This window comes from Saccopteryx leptura, chromosome 2 (genome assembly GCF_036850995.1).
Source record: "Saccopteryx leptura isolate mSacLep1 chromosome 2, mSacLep1_pri_phased_curated, whole genome shotgun sequence".
Classification (NCBI taxonomy): Eukaryota; Metazoa; Chordata; class Mammalia; order Chiroptera; family Emballonuridae; genus Saccopteryx; species Saccopteryx leptura.
The window spans coordinates 187,248,226-187,260,814 of NC_089504.1; the positions used below are offsets into that span (position 1 = coordinate 187,248,226).

Here is a 12,589-nt window from a genome sequence, read left to right on the forward strand (position 1 = left end):
TGTGTCTATGGATTTTTTATTTTTGCTTAATCCCTTCACCTTTTCCACCCAACCCTGCTATTTCCTTCCCCTCTGACAGCTGTCAGTCAATTCTCTATCTATGAGTTTGTTTTTATTTTGTTTGTTAGTTTGCTTTGTTCATTAGATTCCACATATGAATGAAATCATACGCTACTTGTCTTTCCCTGACTGGCTTATTACACTAAGTATAATACTCTCCAGATCCATCCATGGGTAATATTTCCTTTTTCACACCCAAGTAATATTCTGGAAGCAGGCCTATTTTATTTTTTTTTATTTTTATTTTAAATAAATCTATTTCTAGTGTTCAACCTCTCATTATTTAAACTAAAAAAATCCCCAGCCAAATGTAATTTCTATACCTTTATTATACTTCTCATGATACTTTACATAATATAAGAGTTGAGAATAGAGGATAAGTCAATTCTTTTTCAAATTAACATATTATTGTCCTTACTTAAGCTTTGTTTTACTTAAATTCAAAGTTTTAGCTTCCATTAGAAAATTGAATTGATTTTTAAAATCCTATGCACTAACAAAAGCAACTTTTTATAGTTCCATGTCTTAATCAGCTAAAAATATTAATCTGGAGCTAATACCAATCATCATAAACTCTTCCAAAATTTTAGGGGGAAAAAAAGAAGAGCTAAATAATGGTTGTGAAAAAGCCACTGTCCACCCAACACATAAACCAAAGGGTTAATACATCCGTGGGACAAATTTGCAAAATGTTGAGCCCATTCTCTTCACAGCAAAAAAGAAAGCTCCTTACATTGTTTCTATCTCCTTATCCCCTCCAGAATCTTTCTCCATTATTCACCTTGAAGTTTCCTTCAGTGCATTTCCATTACCTCTCAGATGAGATATGAGGTCCCTCCCGTGATTACCTAGAATATGCCTTCCTATTTAAGACCTCCATGCACTTGAACATTCTGGGCTCTACACTTTTAAGGCATTTGCCTCCCTTCTGGTTTAATGAAAGCTTACACCACCTTCAGGAATTATTTCAGACAACACCTGCTCAGTGAGCTCAGTGAAGTGCTTCTGGCTCCCTTCCTCCTCCAAGTAGGGTAAAGAGTGGCCTTTCCTTTGTGCTCTCAGTCAATCCTATACTTTCTAACCTCATTTCAATGAGTGTGATAAATATTTGTTTCCCAGACTCAGTATCTGTGTTTGTTGATTGAGTGAGTGCTTGAGGCAGACAGAAAGTGGCATGGGAAAACAACTCCCCATCCACTAGGGAATGTAACCAAATTACTCCCATGTTGGCAAATGGGGCAAGCTGGTTTAATTACTGCAGCAAAAGAAGCCCTGACCTGACAGAGCTCCGGCTACAGGATAAAGCATTTTCACTAAACTCTTAATCCCCAAAGTTTTCCCTTTACAACACCCATCTTATTCATCAGGGGCATTTAAATTAAATGAATTTAATCCAAAACTAAATGCTTTATTGAATATCATACCTTTCGCTTCACCACAACAATATCAAAGATTTTTATTTGTGCAAGCACTTCAAAGTCAGGAATAAACACAGAGGAGAGCGGTGAAGGGTTTGTTTACGTGCCTTACACCACTGTGTAAAGAAGACATAGTGAAGTTTACAGTTATGCCATGTAAACCACTACAGAACCAGATGTTGCTTACAAGGTACCTTGTAACTCATCTCCTCTAAGCAATAAAGCCTTTTTTTATTTTTCTCTGGCAAAAGTTTGAGAACTTACTGCTGTTTTCTATCAGCAGATACAACAGATGGCTGGCACATGCCTGCTTTGCTAAATGAAATGGGCTCTCTGCAGAATTACTCTTTGATCCCTAGTGGCATGTCCACAACACCACAATGCAAAATACCACAGCACAGCAAATCTAAACATTAAAGGTTTAAAGCTGCACTTTTGATAGGAGTACCTTCTTTAAAAAAAAAAATTGTGCCCACAGTATGTAAACATATTCACATTCCCACTTTGAAACCATGGAACAGAGGTCAAAACACAAGGCATTTCCTCCATTTGTGATATGAAACCACTGCAAAGGTATGTCGGCAAACCCCATGGGTGCAAAGGTATGTGGCCACTTGGATTGTAATTACCAAAAAAACCATAACTCCATTAGGAAAAAAACGTGGACAGTATACATTAAGGGATTTAAATAATAATAATAATAGTAAGTGTTACTATAACTTCAGAGTTGAAAGGAGGTGTTTAAGGGTATTTGGCAGTTCCTTTGAAGAGGGAGAGAAGGTACTTGAATTTAAATTCATTATTGTTTTTCTTTGATTTTAGTCAAGGGGATAAAGGAGGGGGAAAAAGTATTTTAATACAGATCTCCTTAACTCAACCAGTCTAATGGGAAATTTGAGACTGCACACTGCAGCCAATTTAATGGGACCATTGTTACATCATATCAAACACTACATAGCAAAACAAGCTATCCTGAGCTTTAGTGTCATTTTAATGACAGAATTGAATTATCCAGTTGTATTACAGAAACATGTCCAGCTGATATTTCAGAAACAATAGAATGATTCTATTTTTTTTTAAATTAGCAAAAAATGTGAATCAGTTGTCAGGAAAATAGCCTGTTTATTACTTTTTTTTCCCAATGAAATTTCCCTCATTTTAAAGCTGAATTTACATTCTATTAACAGTAATCATTCAAAAAATAAAAATAAAAACTTATCATTCCCTCATTTTAAAGCTGAATTTGCATTCTATTAACAGTAATCATTCAAAAAATAAAAATAAAAACTAATCATTCACAAAGATATGACTATCTAAGCAAAGTTCTCAAGCTTTCTTTAGACTTGATTTTGTATTACTATTGTTATTTTGGGTACTTTTCAGTAATTCAAGAAGTTTTGTTTTTAACTAATAGAGAACTAGTAAGGGTTATGAACACATTTATAATTAACCTTACATGTTGGGAAATATTTCACTTGATACACTGTATCTTTAGCACACCTAATATTCTTATTTTCAATGGTTATACATAAAACAATGGAACACATTCTGCAGTTTAACACAATAACATAAATCCTTCTACAATAGTATACACATGACCACCCACCTCCCCAGGACAGCAGACAAAATTCTGCTCTTCCTTTCCTGTACCCACAGTAATACTTCCAAATTTTGTTTTTAAACATCTTGAAATTGAGAAAAATGAAGTTATATCACTGACTTCTATTGGTTATAAGAACTGTGACCCCTATAAATGATAAAAAACGTATTCTAAGATCTACGCCTGTTGGTACAAGTGGTACAACTGGGATTACTATGTTATCCCAGTTGATTTACATTTTTTGCTGTTTAAAAAAAAATAGAATCATTCTATTGTTTCTGAAATATCAGCTTGACATGTTTCTGTATAGCAATCCCAGTGGTAGGTTTGAAGTTAATTGGCCAGTTTATCTTCACCCATAGAATTTCTATTTCATAGACATCAATTTCATCCAGACCTTCCCAACCATCTCAGAAGTCCAGGCATTTGGCCAGAAGGAGGTTGGAAAATCAGTATAGATTGCTCAGCATAAATCCATTACCACTGCTGAAAAAAGCAAACATAAAAAGCGATGTCTATTACCTAGGTTCTAGATTTCATAGTACTGTAGCATTGTAATGCAGGTGATAGAATATACTATAATTATTAAGATCAAGTCTATATGATCATTATAAATTTTATGATTTTATTAAACAAACATTTATTGTATGACCTATGTAAATTTTAAAAGTTTGGCCTTCTACTAAATTGATTCATATAGAAATCAGTGGTGGTGTCCTAATTTTAGAAATCAGATTTGTCCAACAAAACTTCTCAATTTTATTTAAAAGCCATTAGGTTTAGAAAGGGTTATTTTTCAGATAAAATGTTTAATCAGTGTATAGTTTAAAAAACTAAAATGGTTGCTTATGGTCTCAATCTGTCTCAAATTCAGGAAAAAGTTAGAATAAGGAATACCTCCTTGAAAAATATCAGCTATTTAAAGTTATATACAGAAACAAAGAGTATTTTCCCTTAATTACCAAAAATCTTTTAAGCCTAAGTAAGCTTCTTTAGTAGAAATTCAACTAAGAGCTTTGAGAAGGGTCAAGATATAAGATGGGTATTTTAAATGGGTGATAAGCAGAGACAGGGTTTTGCATGGAAAATGAGGATTTCAGGGAGAGGAGGAGGTTGGTAATTTAATTTCAGGAAGGAAAGCCTTGCAAAGCAGATTTTGGAGGATCTCAAAAGATAATGGTGATGATCCAATAAATATTAGTGAATTATTTGGGATCCATAGTTATGATCAGCCATGAAAACCATTTGTTTACCATTTTGCTGAGTGACGCATAGTATGAAAATAATACTAGGTGATAAATACACATAAACTATAATACAGAACAACATACAACTTTAAACGCTGTACCCTTTTACACACATAATGTAAAATAATTTTTAAAATTATAAATCAATACACATTCATTGTGGAAAAACCAAATATAATATATGCAGATATAAATAATGTTTATAGTTTGGATCAGCAATTTTCAACCTTTTTCATTTCATGACACACATAAGCTAATCAATAAAATTCTGCAGCACACACAAAAATTTTTTTCCCAATCTGACAAAATAACAGGTATAATTTTGATTCATTAACACAGGACAGCAATTGTTGTGTTGGTTGTTGTCACTTTTTTAACTTAATGATCTAAGGGAAGAGAGTTCAGTGCCCCTGACTAAATAGAAAGATATTGTATGTTTTAGAAATTCTGGGGCACACAAGTTGAAAATTATTGTCTTAGAGGATCAGACCTTTATCAAATGTTTTTTCCTATGTCTGCCTACAGATTGTGTAATGCAATCAAACAGAATATGCTGTATGGACAACTGACTTAATTTGTCATGAGCATCTTTCCATGGCATAAAGTAATGTCTCAAATATATATATATATATATATATATATATATATATATATATATATATATATTTTTTTTTTTTTTTTTTGTATTTTTCTGAAGCTGGAAATGGGGAGGCAGTCAGACTCCCGCATGCGCCCGACTGGGATCCACCTGGCACGCCCACCAGGGGGCGATGCTCTGCCCATCCGGGGCGTTGCTCTGTTGCAACCAGAGCCAGTCTAGCGCCTGAGGCAGAGGCCATGGAGCCATCCCCAGCGCCCGGGCCATCTTTGCTCCAATGGAGCCTCGGCTGCGGGAGGGGAAGAGAGAGACAGAGAGGAAGGAGAGGGGGAGGGGTGGAGAAGCAGATGGGCGCTTCTCCTGTGTGCCCTGGCCGGGAATTGAACCCGGGACTTCCGCACGCCAGGCCGACGCTCTACCACTGAGCCAACTGGCCAGGGCCTCAAATATTTCTATTAATGCTTCATTACATTCTCCTGCCACTATTACTAGTCCTCTAGGCACTACCCATTTTTTACTTTTATAAATATATTGCTCACAAAAATTAGAGGATATTTCAAAATGAATATGAAGCAATAAAAAAAGAAGCACTCGATTTTTTTAATTAAACAAGAACATCAGGAAAGCAAATGACAAGTCAAAGAAAGTTGTTCGATTATGCAAATGAAATGCAAAACCAACTTTTATTTCATTGGTGAAAATGCACTCTACAAAAGGCTGAAAGTACTGGAGTATCTGCACGTTCCCTGGTCCCCTAATTTCTGTGAGCACTTAGCATGATGAAGAACAGTCTTGCACTTAAATTTTTACTCATCCATGATTATTTCCTTAGGATGAAACACTGGAAGTAAAATTTCCCACTCAAAGGATCTTTGAGATCAAACCTTTTGCCATCAGATTTGAATTACCCTGCAGCAAGGCTAGCATGCATTAGCCACATATGAGTATGTACAATTCTCCACATACTAAAATACACCTTTAAAAAACTTGACCAACTTGTTGTGGAAAAATGAATGTCACTGTAATTGTAATTTGTTTGTTTGAAGTAGACAATGAGTTATTTTAAATGGCCCCAAAGAATACTTTGGGTTATTGGACTAATCATTTATTAAAAGTAGATAATACCTTTTGCTTCTACGAGGTCTTCAATCCTAAAGTTATTTTAACTTTCTTCACATTGTTGCAAAAATACTTAAATATTTAGTTTAAATTTTCATTAATCAGCTATATGGTTTGTTTGTGTTGAAATCCCTAAATGTTTGATATTACTTGGATAAAATAACTAGATCATGGGATAAACTCTTCATTTTCCATGTAGATGTTTTGATGTGGTTTGGCTTTAGCCAGAGATGCCTTTCAAAATATTTAATTGGCTTTGAAATCATTATTTTTCCCAACTTCAGACTTTCAAAGCATTTCAAAAATTATGGTGCTAGAATCACATAGCTTTATTGTGTAAAATGGGTCAAAAATAATATTTTAAAACATTTTGCTGTTTGGCATTGTAAAGATCCTACACCCTCAGTACCCTCCTTCCTAAAAAAAACCCAGACATCAGATTTCACAGTTACCTGAGGTAACTTATCCATAGCAGACTGAGCACAGAGAAGTGGATAATTTAATTGAGGTGCTAATATTGTTTTCTTTTTTTTTTTGTGACAGAGACAGAGAGAGAGATAGAGGGACAAGCAGGGACAGACAGACAGGAAGGGTGAGAGATGAGAAGCATCGATTCTTTGTTGCGGCACCTTAGTTGTTCATTGATTGTGTTCTCATACGTGCCTTGACCATGGGGCTACAGCAGACCGAGTGACCTCTTGCTCGAGCCAGCGACCTTGGGCTCAAGCTGGTGAGCTGTGCTCAAACCAGACAAGCCTGCGCTCAAGCCTGCGACCTTGGGGTTTCGAACTGGGTCCTCCGCATCCCAGTCCAACGCTCTATCCACTGCACCACCGCCTGGTCAGGCTGCTAATACTGTCTTGCATAATGAGATAACCAATCTGGATAATCAACACACAAACAGGAGAGAAAAAGAAGCTTCATCTCCATGCTAATTCTACTATCTTCTCTAATTCCCTACAAGAAATATTCCTGAGGTTGTTTGATATGCAATCCATTCTGTACTCAACAATATGCCAATGTTTACAAACATATACTATATTATAAAGCAACAGGGGAGATAACATAAAATTTAAGTCTTTGCTTCAAATTTCATTCTTTGGAAGACAAACTCAGATGAAAAATATTAAATAGATAATAAATAAATAAGAGCCACTGACATTTTCTGTTTCTCCTACAGTTACCAAAGCCTTTCAGCCAGAGAGCAAGTCAAGCTACCTTCTAATGGTTCTTGTGAATCCATAAAGTATAGAAGTATAGGTAAGAAAAATGTTCCTTTTTTTGTTGTTTTTTTACATATAGAAAGTGTTCTTTTTAAAAACACAGAATATTGATCCCATCTGACACTGGTCAAACACAAGCACACAGATTCAGGTGAAGCAAAAAGATAATAAAAAGGCAATTTATTGATTTATTACTAGTTTCACAATATTCCAAAATTTATTGTTCATAAAGTATCTATAAAGAGGGAATTGTAGGAAGAAAAGTAATAATCTCCCCATAAAGCAGTAAGAGCCTCAGTGCAAAATGGGTGTATCAGAATAGATGGCTTTCTTGCTATGAACTTCGGTAGATAGAAAACATCTCTCTCTCCCTCTCTATCTCAACAGTGGAAGTGTCAGAGGGTTTAAATTTGATCTACTTTAGAAAAGAAAAAGATGAGAGAACAGGTCTGAGGAGAAAGAGATACTAAAAGGGAACCAAAGCAGTTTCTCAATTCAAAAGTTACTTTCTATAAAGTGTTTTTTCTGGATCACAATCTTCATGAAAATATCGACTTAAGTAATTTTAGAATTTCAAAAGAACTGAAAATGTGATTTTTATTAAAATTACAATGATTTTCATAGTAGATACATTTTACCAACTAATGAGCAAAAGAACTGATTACTTACCATTTGTCATTAGAGGTCATTTACATGATATTGAAACTGTACAAAATGTAACATTTTAAAGATGCTAATGAACTAGGAAATAAAAAGAATACTTCCATATAAAAATTATTTAAATGGTAACTTTAAAAAGTCAATCATCTTTTTTTTTATAAATTTTGTAAAATTTGTACAAAAATATTTTACAAATGTTTTTAAATGATATTTTTTGAGTCTGTGAACTTCTACCAGAAATACAGATAGCATTTACATCATTCCAGTGAGTAACATTCAACATACCAATTTTTTCAAATGCACAATGTCAATAATATTTATAAGCTTTAAAATTGGTTGTAAAGTACAAATGTCATGTTATTAGTACATGCTATGGAAAAAGCGTTTTAAATATTATGTTAAATTTTAATGTCAATAATCACAGAAAGAAATGATGTTGATATTTGAGGTCTTTATATTCTAGCAGTCTGAAGACACTGAGTCTTACCAAAATAGTGAGCTTAGGCACAATACTTATCCCTTTTTGGAAGAGGAATCCTTAATTTATGTGGCATGTTTAAACACCGGTAAATGGGAGTTAATTCTTTATTTGCTTTGGAGATCAGATGAGAAGTCCCTCTAAAAAATTATAAAAATGTACCAGACTACAATATTATTTCTACCTGCCATTAGGCAGTGGAAATATCAGAGGGTAACTTTCTCCACCCTTTCTGGTTATCAGAACCTACCTGTCCTGCAGCTTGCCAGGTAAAATTCATGGAATGGATATTGACAGGAATAGCTGGCATTCTCTGTTGTGCTTTTCTGAAATCATGTGTGAAAGGGGCCATTTTCCCCTCGGAAACAATCAGGATATCTTCTTCAAATCCTGGTTTTAAGAAAATAAACGAAACTATCAAACTAGGTGGACTTAAAAGAACCCAAATCAACAACTGCATACAAGAAGAATACCAAAGAATTAGTATGGGTCATTTCTTTTCACAAAGCACCTGCCTTGGTATCAATTAATTTTCCTTTGCCAACAGGCACACACTTTCAGGGAAAAGGAGCGGACGTGGAGTTAACTGGTGTTGACAAATGCTGGGTCCACCTAAAAACGGAGGGTTGCAGAAACTAGCAACAGCACCATCAGAACACTGATCAGTTTAGGTTTCTTGAGAGAGAAATTGATATGCTTTCAGGTGGAAAGGAGCTAATTAAAGGGGAGCAATCTTCCTTGGAAATTAAGTTTTTAAAGCATACTAAATGAATGAATCTCTCCTTTAATGGAAGAGTTGGAAAGAGAGCGAAGACTCAGGCAGAAGAAGCTGCCGGGCTCTGGAGCCTTACCTATGAGCACTCTTGCCTGGTGAGCATCGATCCACAGGTACAAGCTCTCCTCCCGCGGCTGCCCGACCTCCGCCCGCAGCACCCATAGGCACTGGAGGATGCTCCAGAGCCCGAGCGCGGCGGCAGGGAAGGCGCTTCTCTGGGCCATGCTACTCCGGACCTCCTCTCGCTGGTGGCTCTCGCCGGTGAAACTCCTTCTGCTGCACCTACCCCAACCTGCAGCGGTTAAATTCGCCCTCAGCCGGAGCGGTTCCGGCTTAGACGGCTGGGCGCGTAGCCTCCCGCTCGGGTGAGAGGGAGCCTGGGAAAGCAGAAGTAGGAAGGAGGGAAAGAGCGGGCGCGAGCCGGGCCAGAGGAAGAGGCGCGGGAGGGAGAGGGGACAGCCAAGCTGCAAGACTGGCAGAACAGCAGAAGCCAGCATGCACGGCGAGACCCACAGTCAGGGGGTTAAATACAGCGAGAGAGGAAGAGCGGGAAGGGCGGGCGCCAGAGAGGTACGTGCGAGGAGTGACGGGGCCCAGCCGGCCACCGCTGGGGGGCGCTAGGGGCGCACGGGGGCGGGGCGGCGCGGGACCCGGAGGCTCCGTTCAGGCCGCGGTGAGCCGAGTGCAAGCGCGCGCAAAGGGGACGCGAGGGTGGGGGTTTTGCGGTAAAGGGTGTTCGGAGGCATTCCTGGGAGTACACTCGCCTGTGCCTTCAGGCAGGCGAGGCATGAGTGGAGGGAAATGGAGTAAGCTGAGAACTCAGGGCTTGATTGAGCACTGATGATGACGATGGTGGTGGTGTGGTGACCACCACGACTCTCATTTCTACCCCGGTGCTAAATGAAGACAGTCTTCCACTTCTCTCTTTCCGCCTACCTTTCCTTTCTCGGCAAGCCCTACTACCCTTTCTGGTCTGCGCTATGCTGGCGTTTTGCCTGTTGCCACGCATTTAAAAGCCGAGACTCCAGCGTCCAGTGGTGCTCTGATTGCAGACACTGGGCTCGACTGGGGCATAGGGCTTTCCCTCCGCACTTGTCAGACACTATGGAGGGTGCTTTAACAGTTGGGGAGGCCCTTCTCACTGCTAACCCGGCAGCGACGGGAAGAGTTCCCTGGGTTCTGGATGACAGAGTCCCTGACCTCAGACAGGTAGGGCTCCCAGAAGTTGTGAATATCTTTATAGCTGCTGGCGTTTCAAAAAACTTGGAGGCACGCGCTGGTACTGAAATCATAAGCGCTTGAGGACAAGACCAAGGCTTTGGCCTTGCCTGTGGGAAGAGTAGTTGTCTGGCAGTGAGCTGTTGCAGCCTAACATATCTACCCGTCCCCAGCAGAAAGGACTTAACTTTCCTCTTAACTAATCCCTCAGAGGAGCAAAGAAAACAGAAGCAAAAGATTTGAGTTATTTATTTCCATTTATTTAGTTATTTGTTTGTTTATTTATTTAAAGAAAGACTTCAGACTCAGAAAAGGGTTGTTTCCTTCTCTTTGTTCTTTAGCACCCAGATGCTGTGACAAATGCCCCAAGGATTAAGTGTCTGGGCTGGGGTGGTGTTTCACTCAGTGCTTTGTAGAGGAGTGGACACTTCAAGAGGGAAAAATAAACAGAAACAACAGAGGAGAAACTAAATATGTGCATACACATCTAGTTAAGTAAATGGACGGTGATGAGAAGTTACTAAAAAGAACAGAATATGCTGTACAGTTGTTGATCTTTGAAGAGAATTAGGTAAGTCTGTAACTATTTGAACTTGCAGTGCCTTAAATTTAAAGATACTTTTATTTGAAGTGCTTATTTAATGCTCACAACTCTTTTAAGTAGGAACTATAATTATTTCCATTTTATTGATGGGGAAACAAGGCTCAAAAAGGTCCAATAAGTTGACTGTGGTTAGGTAGCTGGTAAGTGGCAGAATTAGGTTTCAAATCCCAGGTGCTCTGGTTTCAAAGCCCATGCTCTTAGCTGCTATGCTTTATACATATAAGTAAATCATAATTAAGTTTGAATCCAAAGCTTCACAACTTTAAAATAAAAATAGTTAACCTTTTTTAAAAAAAATTTTTAATTTTTATTTCAGAGAATTATTCATTTGTGTAATGTACTTGCATACATTGAGCATTCTTTAAAGCACCAGCATTCTGATGCTAGTTGTCTCCCAGTTAAAGATAATTTCACATCACAATAGACATATTCTTTGACTACAGAAGTATGGTTTTGATTGAAAAATTTTTCCTTAGTATTGCTCAAAACTCTATGGCTCTTGGTGCAAGGACGCCCTCTACAGGTTGTTCTAATCAAATACTAGTAATTGAAAAATATCCTTCATGAAATGTATTTTTGGTAGAGAAAAAGAGGTACTAAATTTCCTCCTAATTCAAATTCTTCTAAGTGAGGTTCTTCTGCAGCAGTTGAATTTGGTGTTGATGATAATGGCAATATATTTTGCTGTAAGGAATTATTTTTCCTTCCAGAATGGTTGGTCTCTGTTCACTTCTCCCAAACAGTAGATAAGTAGAAAAGTTATGTTTTATTATAGAGAAAATTACTATTTTAAAAAATCTAGGATTTAAACCCTTTTGGTCTTTAAAGGGAGGAAGAAACATATGTTATGTTATATGCCAGTCAGATATTTTCAGGGTGTATCTTTTGGGGAGGAGGTCCAGCTAAAAGCTGAAACAGGCTTGACTCTTTTTTCTGATTTTTAAAATGTAATTAAAAGCCATTTTTAAGAAGAGAGCCATTTTTTTTCCCTGCTTTAGTCAATTTCACCCAAAGTAGGCAGCGGTCACCACCCTAAACCACCTCTTGCCATGCTGCTTGCATATATTATCACTTAAGAATGAAACACATGACAGCTCATTACTGAAGCACAGTGCAGCTTGAGTATTCCTCATCATCCCCATGCATCATTCTTGTTATTCATTCTTCACATGATGGCATTGCCAAACAACCTAACATATATCTTGTCTTCCACAAATCATATCCATTATTTTTTGTTCCTCCGTGGTATTGTATCTCGACACTTAACAGAGATAATTTTTTATAATAGGGAGAAAAAAGAAAAAAATTTTATTACTCAATATTAGAGAAATGGAAAACAAGTTAAATGCCTTCATAAGATGAAATATTACTGAACTATTAAAATATATGTTCTGACATATATATATATTTAACCATGAAACTATTATCACAATTGAGATAATGTACATGGTCCATCCCTCCCAAAAGTTTAAGAAATCATAAACTTTAAATATGTGCAGTTTTATTGTGTCAACTGTATTTCACTAAATTTGTTTAAAATATATATATATATATATCTTTTATTTAGCAAGAGAGAGAGAGAGGGACAG

The 12,589-nt window shown here is 37.2% G+C and overlaps 1 protein-coding gene across 1 annotated transcript in view; it reads right to left on the reverse strand.

Moving 5' to 3' along the window:
- Positions 1–9,797, reverse strand: part of WIF1 (WNT inhibitory factor 1) — a 107,359-nt gene extending 97,562 nt beyond the window's left edge. The window contains exons 1-2 of the mRNA XM_066369842.1: positions 9,255–9,797; positions 8,654–8,793 (exon numbers count right to left, since the gene is read on the reverse strand). Coding sequence (XP_066225939.1) covers positions 8,654–8,793; positions 9,255–9,675 — 561 coding nt within the window. The 5' untranslated portion in view covers positions 9,676–9,797. The remainder of the gene's footprint in view (positions 1–8,653; positions 8,794–9,254) is intronic.
- Positions 9,798–12,589: the final 2,792 nt, after the last annotated feature.